The sequence below is a fragment of the Triticum aestivum genome, chromosome 1B, assembly GCF_018294505.1.
Source record: "Triticum aestivum cultivar Chinese Spring chromosome 1B, IWGSC CS RefSeq v2.1, whole genome shotgun sequence".
Taxonomy (NCBI): domain Eukaryota; kingdom Viridiplantae; phylum Streptophyta; class Magnoliopsida; order Poales; family Poaceae; genus Triticum; species Triticum aestivum.
Genome location: NC_057795.1, coordinates 337,655,485 through 337,672,447, shown reverse-complemented (window position 1 = coordinate 337,672,447; position 16,963 = coordinate 337,655,485). Strand labels below are relative to the sequence as shown.

Genomic DNA, 16,963 nt, shown 5'->3' with positions numbered 1-16,963 from the left:
GTGTGATCGAAGCATATGGTTTTATACAGACTTTTGGAGAAGCCTGTATTTACAAGAAAGTGAGTGGGAGCTCTGTGGCATTTCTGATCTTATATGTAGATGACATATTGTTGATTGGAAATGATATAGAATTTCTAGATAGCATAAAGGGATACCTGAATAAGAGTTTTTCTATGAAAGACCTTGGAGAAGCTGCTTACATATTGGGCATCAAGATCTATAGAGATAGATCAAGACGCTTAATTGGACTTTCACAAAGTACATACCTTGATAAAGTTTTAAAGAAGTTCAAAATGAATCAGTCAAAGAAAGGGTTCTTGCCTGTGTTACAAGGTGTGAAGTTGAGTCAGACTCAAAGCCCGACCACTGCAGAAGATAGAGAGAAAATGAAAGTCATTCCCTATGCTTCAGCCATAGGTTCTATCATGTATGCAATGTTGTGTATCAGACCTGATGTATGTCTTGCTATAAGCATAGCAGGGAGGTACCAAAGTAATCCCGGAGTGGAGCACTGGACAGCGGTCAAGAACATCCTGAAATAACTGAAAAGGACTAAGGATATGTTTCTCGTTTATGGAGGTGAAAAAGAGCTCGTCATAAATGGTTACATTGATGCAAGCTTTGACACTGATCCGGATGACTCCAAGTCGCAATCCGGATACGTATTTTTATTGAATGGAGGAGTTGTCAGTTGGTGCAGTTCCAAGCAGAGCGTCATGGCGGGATCTACGTGTGAAGCGGAGTACATTGCTGCTTCGGAAGCAGCGAATGAAGGAGTTTGGACGAAGGAGTTCATATCCGATCTAGGTGTCATACCTAGTGCATCGGGTCCAATGAAAATCTTTTGTGACAATACTGGTGCAATTGCCTTGGCAAAGGATCCAGATTTCACAAGAGAACCAAGCACATCAATAGACGCTTCAATTCCATCTGTTATCAAGTGTCGGAAGGGGACATAGAGATTTGCAAGTTACACACGGATCTGAATGTTGCAGACCCATTGACTAAGCCTCTCTCACGAGCAAAACATGATCAGCACCAAAGCTCCATGGGTGTTAGAATCATTACTATGTAATCTAGATTATTGACTCTAGTGCAAGTGGGAGACTGAAGGAAATATGCCCTAGAGGCAATAATAAAGTTATTATTTATTTCCTTAATTCATGATAAATGTTTATTATTCATGCTAGAATTGTATTAACTGGAAACTTAGTACGTGTGTGAATACATAGACAAAACATATAGTCCCTAGTATGCCTCTACTTGACTAGCTCGTAAATCAAAGATGGTTAGGTTTCCTAACCATAGACATGTGTTGTCATTTGATGAATGGGATCACATCATTAGGAGAATGATCTGATGGACATGACCCATCTGTAAGCTTAGCATTATGATCGTGTTAGTTTCATTGCTACTGCTTTCTTCATGACTTATACAAGTTCCTCAGACTATGAGATTATGCAACTCTCGAATACCGGAGGAACACTTTGTGTGCTACCAAACGTCACAACGTAAAAGGGTGATTATAAAGGTGCTCTACAAGTGTCTCCGAAGGTGTTCGTTGGGTTGGCATAGATCGAGATTTGGATTTGTCACTCTGTGTTTCGGAGAGGTATCTCTGGGCCCTCTCGATAATACTCATCACTATAAGCCTTGCGAGCATTGTGACTAATGAGTTAGTTGAGGGATAAAGTATTACAGAATGAGTAAAGAGACTTGCCAGTAACGAGATTGAACTAGGTATTGAGATACCGACGATCGAATCTCGGGCAAGTAACATACCGATGACAAAGGGAACAACGTATTGTTATGCGGTTTGACCGACAAAGATCTTCGTAGAATATGTAGGAACCAATATGAGCATCCAGGTTCCGCTATTGGTTATTGACCCAAGACGTGTCTCGGTCATGTCTACATAGTTCTCGAACCCGTAGGGTCCGCACGCTTAACGTTCGATGACGATTGGTATTATGAGTTTATGTGTTTTGATGTACCGAAGGTAGTTCGAAGTCCCAGATGTGATCACGGACATGATGAGGAGTCTCGAAATGGTCGAGACATAAAGATTGATATATTGGACGGCTATATTCGGACACCGGAAGTGTTCCGGGTGATTTCAGAGAAAACCGGAGTGCTGGAGGGGTTACCGGAACCCCCCAGGGAAGTATTGGGCCTTAGTGGGCCTTAGGGGAGAGAGAGGGCAGCAGCCCAGGAGGTGGTGCCCCCCCCCCAAGGGAGTCTGAATTGGACTAGGGGTGGGGGCGCAGCCCCTCTTTCCCTCTCCCTCTCCCTCTTTTTCCTTCCCCCTTCCTCCTCCTAGTTGGACTATGAAAGGGGAAGTCCTACTCCTACTAGGAGGACTCCTCACCTCCTGGGCAAGCCCAAGGGCCCGCCGGCCTCCCCCTTGCTCCTTTATATACGGGGGCAGGGGGCACCCTAGAACACACAAGTTGACATTGTTTAGCCGTGTGCGGTGCCCCCCTTCACAGTTACACACCTCGGTCATATCGGCGTAGTGCTTAGGCAAAGCCCTGCACCGATAACTTCATGATCACCGTCACCACACCATCGTGCTGACGAAACTCTCCCTCGGCCTCAACTGGATCAAGAGTATGAGGGACGTCCCCGAGCTGAACGTGTGCTGATCACGGAGGTGTCGTACGTTCGGTGCTAAGATCGGTCGGATCGTGAAGACGTACGACTACATCAACCGCGTTGTCATAACGCTTCCGATTTCAGTCTATGAGGGTACTGGACACACTCTCCCCTCACGTTGCTATGCATCACCTAGATAGATCTTGCGTGATCGTAGGAAAAAATTTGAAATTACCGCGTTCCCCAACAAACCGGCCTTAAATTTTTCTGCTTCAGTCACACTGAATTCGAACTTTGAGTTCGCCTTCTGGGTCTCAGATTCTTGTAGCTCCAGACGAGTCTTCAAGTCAGACAACTCTGATTGAAGTTGAGTAGTGGTGGTCTATACATACATCGGATCAAAATCATAAGTCAGCTAAAACATGAAGTCCCAAGCCTTTTGCAAACAACAACACTTGGCACTTGGGGGCTAATGTCTGCCGAAAAAAACTACTCATGCAATGGCTAATATGAACAAGTCCCAAGCACTTTGCGAGCAAGAATACTTGGCACTTGGGGACTAATGCATATTGCTTGCTGTCTTACTGCTTTACAGTGACTCGGTTATGCTGCACACGGTCACAGACGGCTCATGAGAACTACACAAGTAAGTATTGTCTTCTACACAAGAATATAAAGGACTGGCTCATTCATGTTGATTAAACCGGGCCTTGGGGGCTACGGATTCAGTGTTAACCATTACAGCTATACTTTAAGCTAGATGCTTTAAGCCAGATTTTTAAAGGATTCTATCAAAGGATATTACTTATGCTCATGGTTAATGTAAGTCTACAGCATATTCATCATAAACAGTAGACTTGGGGGCTGGCAGGATGTGCATAACTCAATAAAGGAAGAGTTCATACCTCAAACTTTTGGTGCATTTGTTTCACCATGTCAACTTCAAGTTCACGGCTGTTGTGTACTTGACTGAGATAACCAGAATACACTTCGCCAATGCTTAATTGGGAGTAGTCAGCAACACCAAATCTTACTTTGAATCGTTCAATGTGCTCCTCCTTGGCAGAGTGTTTGGCCAAGACGGTAGGCCTTCCCGGCTCTCTAAAGCCGGTATTGGTGATCTCCACGTCACCATCATGTGTATCAGTCGTCTTGACTGGGCTTGATGCTTCAAAGGGTTGTCACTGGCTTGATCAACAGGAGTCTTAGAAGTCACCGGTGGAATGTCAAGAACCGGCTCCGATGGTTGAGGAACGGAGATCTCAGGTGTTGGGGTTTGTTGCTCCGGCTTATTGACTTATGGGTCTTCAGCCGGCTCAGTCACCTTCGCCTTCTTGCTAGGTTTGGCTTTTCCACTGCATGAGTCATAAGAGGTCAGTATAAGTATAAAAGGATCATAATGAATAAATGATAAGTAAATTGTTATTACCCGGGAGCAGTCTTGAAAGCCGGCAGATGAGATTGAGATGAGTCGTCGGAGGAGGAACGAGACATTTCCTGATAATTTGAGTCGGAAGAATTAAGTGGTTGGCGGATGAGACCGGCCAGAGGATAAAAAGAGTTTAAGTTGGGGGTGACCTCGTTTTGACGCTTCCTTAGAGTGTTCGGTAAGCCAGAGGATAATTCTTCATCCCTGCTAGTCCGAGTCTGTCGCTGGCTCTCGTGCTGCTGTTGCTTCAAAAGAAAGTGAGGATCCAGATGAGCTAAGGGGTGTGAAAAGCTTACTTTCTGGGTTACTCTTCGAATTTTCTGTCTTGGCAAGGGCTCGGAGCCGGAGGAAATGATAGTTACCTCTTCTTTGATTGCCTGACTCGTTCCCGTGTCATCCTGGTGATAATCAGTGTCAATAAGATGGTTGAAAAAGGAGCTAAGAGAATCAAGGGCTACCTCTGACTCAGAGGTGTCATCCAGTTCAAGCAGCTCAAAAGCACTGGGTTTCTTTCCCCTCTTCTTGGTGGTTCTCTTGGCGACTTTCTTGGCCTTCCTGGCCCTTCTCGCAGCTTCATGGTCATATTCCTTGTTCCAAAAGTCGTCATCAGCCTGTGAAAGTCATCAAAGTTGGATTAAACAAAGTATTAAGGATGAAGGTAAAGTAACTAGTTTGGCGGCTTACTTCTGGTGCCGGGTTAGATTTGCATAAAGGGCTTAGGCCCACCTTGCTGCAGTCAACCGGGCTTTCATGCAGAAGAGACTTTATCATCTCATTGATGGTGTCATCAGTTAAATCCTCGAAGCTGTGGCGCAATGGATCCTTTTTGCTACCCGTGTAGGTGCACATTAAGCCAGTCCGGCAGCTCAAGGGGATGATCCGCCATGCAACCCAGCATCGAACCAAGTCAATGCCAGTTAAGCCGTTCCCCAACAGAGCCTTAACCTTGGCAATGGTAGGGCGAGTTTCTTGCGTTCAACGACTGTTAGCTTGTGAGGCAGAGGATGATTTGATTCAAGACGGAGGGTGCGAAAGCCGGGCAGTCCGTTCTCGTCACCCGAGGAAGTATCCTTGCAGTAGAACCATGTCTGATTCCAATCCTTGGGATGAATCGGCAGGCGTGCATAAGGGAAGATAGCGTCTCTCCGTCGTTGAATGAGATCCCACCAAGTTCCAAGCTGGGTCCGTTTGAGTACTCGTTCTGGCGGTTCAAATAAAAAAATTCTCTGAATAGCTCCACACTGGGCTCCTCTTGAAGATACACCTCACAGAAAACTTGGAAATTGCATATATTAGACACAGAATTGGGTCCGATGTCTTGAGGATGAAGGTTGAAAAAGTGCAGAATGTCCCGGAAGAACTTAGAGCCAGGCGGTGAGAAGCACCGGTTCATGTGATCGGTAAAGACAATGACTTCATCATCTTTTAGTTGAGGTTTCTCTTCTTCCGGCTTGGGGGCGCGATAATGCATGACAGTCTTCTTGGGCAAATAGCCGGTTTTCATAAAGTCCTGGAGTGTGTTCTCAGTGACAATGGAGGGAACCCAGTTACAGGAAGTGGCTGTCTTTGGGGCCATTGCAAAGAAGCCTAAAAAGAAAAGAACAAGTTTGCCGGTTCAAATTAAGCCGGAGGGAAAGTATTACAGTACATATTCAGAATGGCGGCTTAAAAAGGGGCCTAATGGTACATAACTAGCTACAGCGGGTTATGTAAGCCGCCATGACCAGGTGGATCTATTAGGAAGCAAATTTTTGCTAAGTACTGGACAAACAATTTTCACAGATTGCAACTATTATTCTGGATCAGCAGCAGTTCAGAAAAAGAAAATAGATCAAAACCTAAAAGTAGAGCAAGGGAGTTCATAAGTACTGAGGAGATCTTATTTCAAGGAAAAAGGGTCCGCTGGTATTGAAAGCAGGGGCAAAAGTACTACCGCGCAAGATATATGCTATTTACAGATCAAACGATGCTCGGGTTGGAGATAAACTACGAACAGCTACGAAGAACATGAAGAACTGTGGAAACCCTAATGCGATCTGGAGCATGGAAGGAGAAAAACTTACAGAGGCAGGTGAACTACGGTGGAGCGCGGTCGTTCTCTGGTCCTGTTCAGGGTGATGCAGCGGCCAAGGACGAGGAGGACGGTGTGCTTCGCGGCGGCGGCGGAGCTCGAGTGACAGAGAGTCGCGAGAGAAAGAGGACGAAGGAAACGGGAGAGAATGAGAAGAGGCAGTTTGACCCTATTTATAAGGAGAAGGCTGATAAGTGGGCGCAAAAAACGAGGAGGCCGAAACATGGTTATCCAGCTGTTCGGGCGCCTGGATTCTCGGGACAAGTATTAAAAATAAAGATCCGTTGAGATATATTGGATATTGTGAATTAAGGACAGGTGACGTCATGGCGGGTTATCACAAGTCCAGGAGGTGACGTCATGGCGGGTTATGAATTCTCGCACAAACAAAAAGGGAGGATTTTTCCTAATATTGAAGATTGACATGAACTAGTTCAAATCAATCTGGGGCCTAATGTTGGGGATATAACTATTAGGTATGACCCGCCCAGTAGACCGGGTTATACCTATGACGACTCATGATATGAAGCCCACGAAGACATTGAAGATGGCGGTTCACAAGCGAAGGCCCAAGGGCGACCCTAGGCCCATAGAAGTAAACCGCCATACGTGTAAGACTTGCGTTGTAAGGCATGTATAGATAGTCGCTGAGCCGGACACGTTATCTATGAGCCGGCCAGGACTCCGTGAGCCGCTGGGCGTCAACCTGTATATATAAAGGGACGACCCGGCGGCGGTTCAGGGAAAGGGACAACAGATCAAAAGCTAGGTCAAGCGGATTCACTCCCTGGTAATCGAGACATAAGCAATACCACCTCGAAACTGGAGTAGGCCTTTACCTTCACCGCAAGGGGCTGAACCAGTATAAACTCCCGTGTCCTTTGTCCCGTTTAACCCCTTTAAACTAACCTAGTTGCGATGGCTCCATGACTAAGTCCTTTCGCTAGGACATCTGTCGTGACTATTCCACGACAAGCTCGAAATAGCTTGTCGGCACAGGCTCCTTGCGTCACAGGACTTGGCATATCCTCTATCACCGGCCGCGCCATCTTATGCAGCTCTTCAGAGCATCTCCAACAGCCGCGCTAAACAAGCGTCGCGCCTTAAATTTGCCCGTTTTAGCGCGCGCGCAATCTGCAGAGTGTGTCCAGCGGGCGCGCAATAACCGCGCACGCGGCATATAGAGTTGGGCGCGCTATCTGAATCGTCATCGTGTGTTGCGTATTTGGGGTGCCCGCTTCCGCGCGCGGCACACACGAGTGCTCGCGCCGCACTCTATCCACCGTGCCACCTTCGCCCCGCAAGCACCGGCGCCGGCGAACTGACCCGATGGACGCACGCGCCGGCACTCGCCTCACCCCATCCTACAGCCGCGTCTCTCATTGGGGGCATGGGTGCACCTCAGGGCGCCGGTGTGCCACCTTCGAATCAAGATGCCGTTGAAGATCTTGGCAACACCTTCTGAGCTTCACGTGATGAGGATGCGGTGCACAACAAAAGAGGAGGAGAAAGAATCGTCTTCGGAGGAGTCGGATGAATCGGAGGAAGATGAGGATGATGATGAAGACGAGGATGAGGCTTGATTGTTGTGCCTTTCATTTGTGTCATGAACTTGGTTTGCATTTTGAACTTGGTTGAATGATGTTGTGCGCATGAATTTGAACTTATGGGCATGAACTTTTGGGCACGAACTTGGTTGAATGATGTTTGTGATTCAAATTATATGCCATGTGTTTTGTGTTGATGTGTGAAATTTATTTGTGTTCAAAATGAACAAATGTGAGGCGTCGGATGCTCGCGCGCGCTGCATTTTAGTGCGTTGCTGGAGCTGCGCGTGCTGCATTTTAGCGCGGCTGCTGAAGCCAGCGCTGCGCGCCGCGTCAAACTTGGCGATGGGTGCGCCGCAAACCAGATTTTAGCGCGCCGCGCGTTCGGCGCCGGTTGGAGATGCTCTCAAGCTGCTTCAGTTTGTCTTCAAGGATGTGGCGGATCCCAGAATTGAAGCCAAAACAGTCGATGTTGGTCGTCGGTGCCTTCAGGGCTCACACTGAAGAAGCGGCACACGTCCTTGGCACTACGGAGAAGATCGGGAAAGGCAGATGGCGGGCACCTACTTGCATCAGCTTGGGGTGCGCTCGATGGCTGAAGACACACTGCGGAAGATATGGCTTACCGGATCAGTATGGTGAAGAGTAATGGAAGGGATCGCTCAAGCTTTGCTACTTTCGTCCATGAGATCAAGTACTTGATGTCTAGTAGGGAGATTAGTATTACTCATATTAGGCATTGCCAAGACACTGTTAGTTATTACAGTATATGACAAAGTTTTCCCGTGTCGAATGTTGCACAGCTGGTTAGCTCCATTTTGGACCAGGCGTTGTTGAGAGGTTCTGTCATGCGGATTGTAGTTTGAATTCTAAGTAATATAATCACCTTAAGGCAAGTAAAATAAAATTGTGTGGACATGTGGCATACCCTAGAAAAGGTCTACCTTGACGAGAGAAAGACCAGGTCTTAGTTGTGATATCCAATGATATTAACAACTGTATCAGCCAAAGGGAGCGTAGAAGAAAGTACTACAATCCAACCAAGTTTCACCAAATTTGACGCAAAATGATTTAGGAATAGTTTTATATACTAATATGTGTCGAACGATGCCATGGAGGGAAGAGGAGGATGCGCGGCAATGACAAAAGTGGACGGGCTTCGGCAGTGGCGTGAACAGGAGGAGCGTCGACGCCGTGGGGGAAGGAGGAGGGGCCGGCTGACATCATGGAGGGGATATGAGAAGTCAGGCGGCGGCATGGAGCGAAGAGGAGGCGTCAGTCCTGCCAATGAAGCTGATGACCACATTCCTAATATCGTGCATGAATATTCTAAGCACATCAAATAGATCTTAATTTGTAAGGTTATTAGTTGAATCATCACTCTCTATGTATACATAGTCAAATTACCTTTTTTTACCAACTTACATTGCAAGTGAAGTGGATTTCAACTATTACTCGATTGCACTCGTGCTGTTTTTGCTATACATATGAAATTTAACATGCAATATGTTTATATATAATTTCAACAAAATATTTCAAAAGTCCGTGACAACACAAGAGCATTCTATTAATAAAAGTGTAAATGTTTCCACGCCGCCATCAACTTTTCAGCCAACATAAGGGATTGATTACACGTGGGCCAAGTGACAACGCCAACAGGTCACTAGCGTTGCAATGTTGCAGGCCCCATGGTCTTGAGCATAGATCGTCAATTCGACCAATGAATATGTTGCAAAAGGTAGACCACTCAATTCACATTCAGAACAAGTTTTTAGTGATACATAACCCGTCTTACATTGGTCAAATCGTATTACATTGATCAAATCGTGATCTAAGGATCCGGGTCTACAACCGGAAAGGAGAGGGGTAGTGTGGGCTAAGCAAGACGACGGTGAACATGTCCGGCCTCCAGAGCCCTAGTCTGTCCACGACGATAGCTTGTACTTTCTCCGTAAAGAAATAGATCACGAGTAATAGCCAGAGCCCTGTAGTAAGGTCACGCATGCCACCTTAATCTCTGCGATTTGGTTTGGAAAGTTTTGGCACTGATACTGCGGTGGTAAGCAGTGGCTTTCAAAGTTATTCAATTGCTTCGGTTAATTATTAATTTACTGAAATTCCTTTGAAAAGGCAGTGTAGAAAAACACCCGCTACGTTACCACTCACCAAGAGGTCTGTGCACAACTACTTAACTCTAATTAAATTAAGCTGGAAGATCGGGTTTTGAAACGTAAGATCCACAGCTATTGTGTCAGTGCACTTCGCAACTATTCAATTTTCCTACCATTCACACCACCTGAATAGCACGTGTTACAGTTTCATCACGAAAACAAGAAAACAAACAAAAACAGGTTGCACAGCATTACAAGAAACGAACAGATCTCAAGATGTCGAAGTCGGTTTGAACAACGACGAAGCAAATCACAGGACATGCATTCTTGACTATGTCCTGCTAATTGTACAGAGACAGGAAGCAAACAATTATCCAACAAGCGGTAAACATGCATGTAAACTGTCTGAGTTAAACAAGGAGAGAATGTGTCTAGTGTTTACCTCAATAAGTCGTGCATAAAATGCACATAAAAATGGGGTCAGTCTCAGTCATCATCCTCATCTTCTTGGTTGTGCGAGTGGTTTATTTTTTGAGCACGATACATGTCAGCAACCTGGGAATTTGAATACAAATCCACATGAAAACTCTAAACAAGATACATATCATTAAGAAAAAAGCAACAGAAAGCTTACTTGCTCAGCTGTGGTTGCATGTTCTGGGTTTTTATCATCACGGACCCGCAACAAACGAGGAAATCTTAGAGAGATGCCCTGATACAATTCAAACTTTAGTCTAGCCGTACTCTGCATATCTTATAAATGGGGGAATGAGGAGATCAAATAACATTACCGACCTTATTTGGATCAACTATCCCATTAGCAGCACGATGAACTGGACTTATGCTCAAATCAGCAGCTTTGACCTCCCACACCTGATGACCGGTGAAAAATGATTAGATTCACAAAGTCTGAAATTAGAATCATCATAACCCCCTTGAGCTATCAAGTGTATATATAGCCAACAATTTTCAGAGTCAACACCAAATGCAGATAAAATGCAAGTAGATGCTAGTTTTCACCTTAAACGCACTGTTTTCGTTGCCATACATGAACTGACATGGCAAGAAAATTGATCCCGTGACTTCAAAATAAATGAGGCAAGATATAGCAGGAATAAGTTCTTTCCTTATTAGTTACTCGAAAACTAACCAGCACATTGCCTTAAGAACATAGACAAATATGTTCACTGAAGTTGCTAGATCATTAATGATCATGGGTTAATCATCACTCTTTCGTTACAAATCAAAAATAGTAGAACAAGCTAAGATCAATCAAATAAAGACTAGCAATGTCAAATGACAAAAGTAAGTTAACTAAAAAAATATAACCAGGTAATAGTAACTACTTAAGTTTCAATGTGCATATTACCTCTGACGGCTCAAACCACACATCTGGGTCAGTTGTGTCAGCGAACCTATAATATGCCTGCAAAAAAGAAAGCATTACTATATAGCATAACAATAGGGCAGGATATTAATAAAAGAAGAACCATTATGCGACAAGCTGGTCAATGAATGTATCACCTTTGGGTTCTTTATTACTTTACTTCGAAGGCTCGTAGAACGTTCTTCAAGTTGTTGCTCAGAAAATCCAGTACCTACAATTATATAAATATGAGGAATATAAAGAATCGATTCACCATTCAAGTAATTTAGGGTTACAAAATATACCTATATTGCAGATTGTTTGGTATTCTTCATTATGCTCATCATAGCATGCCAAGAGGAACGATCCATATACACCTTATTAAGAAAAAAGGCAAAAGACGATCAGATAAATGCAAACAGAACTATAATAATCAGTTTATTTTAAAATTCAGTATGCATGTTTAATTACCAGTTCGTTTTCCTCTTCCATGAAAAGCAGCAATTGGCACTAAGTCTAAAGAGTCTCCAACACTGGCCAAAAGAGCAATACACCATTGGCAGAACAAAACGTTAGTATTTATTTTACTGACATCAAATAAGTCTACTGTAAAAACTTGTTGACAACCCAAAAGTTCATAGTAAGGTGTCATGTCACAGCATGAATGATGAGACAATAACATGAGGGATAAATATGCAAACTATATCCTGTGCTCCATAACTATTATCTAGATTTTCATGTTGTGCAGGCAAAAATGAGTGAAATCAGGATGGCATGAAATATGCTAACCTGTCCATGTAATCTTTCTTCAATTTCAACCAATTGTTTGACCGCTTCGCTGGCTCATATGTAGCATCTGTATCCAATGTCTTGATAATCAACCCTTCACAACTTCAAAATCACTTAAATCTTAGTGCCAGAAAATATTTTGGCAAAAGAAAACGGTGGTGGTTAGCATTGATAATAAACCCTTCACAACACAGCTCCATGTAAACTCCCCCACCCATTTTTTCCTTTACTGGAGTCCTGATATATAGATGCTAGAGTTAACACTTGCTTATTTGGCCACTTATTTTCACAGATATGCATATATCCAAGGTGGCTAAGATTATTTAGGATGTCCTCTCACGGCAATCAAATAGATCTAACAATGGGAGGCCAATGCGAAGTGAAGCAAACAATAGAATGTGTTATAAGTACTCTTGACTGTTATTTGCTTGTGTTATACGTATTTATTTACAGCGGGAGTATTTTTTATGGAAAACTTGACTGTTATTTGCTTTGTATAATGTGAACAAGGAAACACAGTTCATCAGTAGCAGACATATAAGCTGGCTAATGGCAAAGTGAAAGCTCTACAAAATCCAATTACCTGGAGTTGACAGATAAGTCAAGAAATTTCTGTATCTCCTCGAGGTCATTTGATGTAATTGCAGTTGCCAGTTGAAAAACACCTGGCACTTCCTCGAAAGAGTTGTAAAGATGCTGCCAAGTATTCAAAGCCAATAAATAACTACATCTTTCGAGAGTCAAGACAGCCGAATGAATTAGTCTTTTTTTAGGGTGCAACCACATCACTTTCTTGTTTATCAATAATCAGATTATTCACTATACCAGTTTCTGTGGATATACATGTACAATATACATGATCAGGAAATTAATGGCAAGCTCTGCTATAATGGCTCAAGTAAAACACTGCGACTAACAAATATGGTGTAACAAGAAATCTGCAATCACAACTATCTGAGGACATACCTACAGAATAGGATAAATAACCCAACTAGACAGCAGAATGAAATTATATATTATTAGGAGTCTACATGACTTGTACAATACCTCTCGTCGAACTTTAAGTTGTTCCTGGAGAAGAGGTTTCCCATTGATGTAAAGAATATCAAAGCCAAAAGTACAGACTGATACTTTGATGTCATTTATAGTAACACCCTTGCGGGCCCTTGTGCTGAGTATCTGGAAGTAAGGAGAAAGATCTCAGCATCCTTACAACTAGCAGTGACAGGTACATAAAAACTAGGCAAAAATTAAGGTAAGTATGATAACCAGAGGCATTAGTTCATCTACTACATACAACAGTTTTAATTGTGCATCAGCTATAGGTTATAAACTCAGTTATAAGTATGGTGGTCAATGGAAGTTAGCTTACTCATCTTAATAGAGAAAAAATACAAACCTGAAAGGGTAAAATTCTCTTCTTTTCGCGGTCATAAGCAACAATTTCACAATCTAGGACAAATGACTTAACTGTAGGCTTTCGGATTCTGCATTGAGATAAGTAAAAAATGTTAACTCCCAGAATTAGGAGTGCAACAGGAAATGCACAATGGACATACAGATTGGCTATGAGTTTGTAAACAGCTCTAGCTTATCAAGGCCAGCACATATAGGCATGGAGCTTCAATAAATTGGTAAGTGAAATGAGAAGGTAAGTATACCTAGAAATTGCATCAACAACATCAGGGTACTTCCCAGTATTCCTTTCAGCGTTCCGACTATAAATTTCTACTGTTCCATCCTCCATGCAATGAATCTTGCAAATTATAGTGTTATTTGAGATTAGCATGGGCAAAATATAAAAACAGCTAATACCCATGAGGCTTGCTTGTACCTGGGCCCGTTCACCATCATACTTGTACTCACAAGTGTACTCACGACCTTGAAACTTGTCAATAATCTCTGATACAGATTTTGTTGCTTTTGCCAACATAGGACCAACAGGGACACCTATGGAGAAATTGCATGTTTCTGGAAGTTTCCAAACACCAGCATCAAGAAGAGTCGGGACAATTTTATCATAGACTGGAAGAACCGAATATGCTTCTTTAATTATTTTTGCAGCCTACACAGAACAGAGGGTATAGAAATATCAGAATGATCATACCAGTCAGTATACATGCACAGATTTCAGGCAATATGAGAAAGAAAACTGAAAACATGAGAACATGTTGCACATGCACACAACACAATGCTACGATCAATACTACAAACCACAAAAACAGCAACTAAAGATATATAATTATTATATGTTCCAATTTATAGTTCAACAAGACTAACTAGTGATTAGAGGAGCCACTACAGAAGGATTATGGGTGTGTTTGTTTGAGCACAAGTTCACCCCACCAAAAATTTGGTTAGTGAATCTTTTGGTCAAGGTTTTGCCACCCCATGTTTTGGCCATGTTGGCAAGACAAACAGAGTGGGCAAAGAGGCATGACCAATTAATTGATAACATTGTCACCAACCAAACATACTCCTTCCGTTCACAAATATAAGATGTTCTAACTTTTTCCTGAATCGGGTGTATATAGACACATCCGCAAAAAAGGATGTATATAGACATGTTTTAGTGTGTTTGTTCACTCATTTCAGCCTGTATGTAGCGCTAATTGCCTTTGGCTCCTAGGTGCATATGCACCCATTGTCGAAATACACATTCCGAAAAGTTGAAAAATTCAGAACAAAAATCCCGCGTGTATATCCGGACATTTTATGTGCGTGCACAAGGTTTCAGTGAAAAACGACGTTTCTTGTGGCTTGTGTAAAAAAGACAATTTCTAATGCTTCATTCTAACTATTAACGAGGCATTTCTTTATCTTTTTTACACAAGCCACAAAAAACGTCATTTTTCACCGAAACCTTGTGAACGCACATAAAATGTCTGGATATACACGTGGAATTTTTGTTCCGAATTTTTCAACTTTTCAAAATGTGTATTTCGACAATGGGTGCATATGCACCTAGGAGCCAAGAAATATCCAAAACATCTTATATTTGTGAAAGGAGGGAGTACCATACAAGCCTCAATGGCTTCAGGTGACAGAAATGATTTTTTATGAATCCTTACCATTACCAAGGTAGCAAGATATTCTGAGAAAAACAACAGGGATACAAAAAAGGAATTCAGCATGTTGCCAAAAAATCATAGAAACTCTTGAAGTCATCACAGGATACAAGCCTTAAGGGGTAGACTAAATTAGTAAAAGCTGCAACAGCATGAACACAATAAGAGTTCAACACCTATCCGCACAAATATAAAATTAATTTAAAATTGTAAATAGAAGAAATAAGTGCATCAACCTCTTCAAAAGGTGATTGGACTTTTTTTGGCGGGGACCCTTTTTCAGAATATACAGCAGCTTGCCCAAGAGCCATTTGGACAGTTTTCTCTGCCAACCCAATACGCATCTTCGACTGCAACAAATGCCAGTTCAGGGGTTTCTTGCAAAGAATATATGAATACTTAAGTGCATTTATTAACTGAACATTGCAATATTTACCTGAAGAAGTCGTATAATGTATTGAGGTTCACAGTCTGTTGCAGCAACAAGAAGTCCTTTGATATGACTTCTTTTCTTATCTTGACTGTCTTTGCCAGATTCCTGAAAACATTATGCTTGCTAAGTGATTTCTGAAGTGGCACTGCATTCTGAAACCAGCTAATCATCTCTCCAATATAATCGATTACTAAACAGAGTGGATTTATTTCCAATAATTAAGCATTTCAATATCAACCCAATAGAAAAAAAACATTTCATCTTGAGAATATCAAGCCAAAGTAAGGGCTAAAATGACTCTTTAGCTTGAGAAAAATGAGAAAGCATATTACCTTTGCGATTGTCCGAAAGGTATCAAGCACACGTGATATCGTCAGTGGTTTTGGCTTGTACATCATCTTCTGTGACGACCTGCTTGCTTTCGCCACAAGCCCCAAATCACCCAATTCCTACAGTGACGAAGACACAAAGCAATCAATTTATGCTCAAGCTCTATTGCCGTTGCTCACTGCAGAACCTAAATTTCACAACTAACAACCTTGAGGTTCTTTTTGACATGCTCCTCTTTGCGGCCGTATGCCTCGGAAAGTGCACGGATGATTGATGCATCCCCAATACCAAGCTCAATCCCTTCGTGAGGTGGCGCAATCCGGTTAGCGGAGAGGTATACTGTCGCAAGGAGATCCTCTGGAGTTGTGGCAATAATCGTACGGAACACGTTTGACAGGATCTCTGTAATGACAATCCGGCCAGACTCGTTGGAGATGAGGTCGAGTGCCCGAGCCAAGAAGAGGAATGGCACAGGCTCGCCGGGCTTCCAGTAGGCAGCAGCCATGGGATCAAACTCACTGCCTTTCTTCTTGAGCTCGAGAGTGGTATTCACCTCCTCTGACTTGGTGGCATTTGAGATTTTGGTCTTCTTATCCTCGGGTTGAGACGCCTGGTCTTTAGATTGAGAGACAAGGGCTTGGTCAGAGGGCTTAGCGTCAGATTTGGCCGCTAGGGTTTTGGCCCTCTTCGGCGAGAGGGGCTTCTCCGCGGCCTCCAATTTCGCGGCCGCGGCTAGCGTTTTGGACGTCGTGGGCGACGGGGACCTCTTCTTGGCCTCAGGAGCGTCGTCGGCCTTCGACTTGGACTTGGGTGGCGACGATGGGCGCTTCGACTTAACGGGCGACTTGGCCGGCGAAGGCGGTTTCTCGTCCACCGCCGGCTCGGCCGTCGCGCCGTCGGCCTCGGCGGCCGTCTTCGTCCTGGGCTTCTTGGGAGACGGGACCCCGGAGGCGGCCGGGGCCCCCTTCTTGGCCTTCCTGGCGGCGTCCCGCGCGTTCCCCATGAGCACATCCGCCACGGAGCGCTTCCCCCCGGCGCCTCCCGAGGACGACATGTCTGCTCCTCCCGCTGCTAGTGGCGTCACCGCCGCCGCCCTCTTCAGCCTCGCGGGCGGCCTCTTCTCGCCGGATTTGACGGCGGCAGGGGAGGCGCGGCGGGAGGAGGATGAGGACGAGCAGAGGCGGGGGCGGAGGAGCAGGGGCGGCGGGGCGAGGGTAATGGCTA

The 16,963-nt window shown here is 44.0% G+C and overlaps 1 protein-coding gene across 2 annotated transcripts in view; it reads right to left on the bottom strand.

Moving 5' to 3' along the window:
* Positions 1-9,817: 9,817 nt before the first annotated feature.
* The window catches only part of LOC123122620 (DNA ligase 1), a 7,716-nt gene continuing 570 nt past the window's right edge, over positions 9,818-16,963 (bottom strand). Inside the window, exons 2-19 of one of the 2 annotated variants that reach the window (XM_044542914.1) lie at positions 15,948-16,963; positions 15,742-15,858; positions 15,413-15,514; positions 15,213-15,326; positions 13,743-13,973; positions 13,570-13,664; positions 13,308-13,395; positions 12,956-13,087; positions 12,492-12,604; positions 11,909-12,010; positions 11,591-11,652; positions 11,425-11,496; positions 11,278-11,351; positions 11,123-11,179; positions 10,549-10,626; positions 10,388-10,465; positions 10,196-10,308; positions 9,818-10,094 (exon numbers count right to left, since the gene is read on the bottom strand). In XM_044542914.1, coding sequence (XP_044398849.1) covers positions 10,240-10,308; positions 10,388-10,465; positions 10,549-10,626; positions 11,123-11,179; positions 11,278-11,351; positions 11,425-11,496; positions 11,591-11,652; positions 11,909-12,010; positions 12,492-12,604; positions 12,956-13,087; positions 13,308-13,395; positions 13,570-13,664; positions 13,743-13,973; positions 15,213-15,326; positions 15,413-15,514; positions 15,742-15,858; positions 15,948-16,963 — 2,600 coding nt within the window. In that variant the 3' untranslated portion in view covers positions 9,818-10,094; positions 10,196-10,239. The remainder of the gene's footprint in view (positions 10,095-10,195; positions 10,309-10,387; positions 10,466-10,548; positions 10,627-11,122; positions 11,180-11,277; positions 11,352-11,424; positions 11,497-11,590; positions 11,653-11,908; positions 12,011-12,491; positions 12,605-12,955; positions 13,088-13,307; positions 13,396-13,569; positions 13,665-13,742; positions 13,974-15,212; positions 15,327-15,412; positions 15,515-15,741; positions 15,859-15,947) is intronic. The other variant, XM_044542910.1, reaches the window with a different exon arrangement.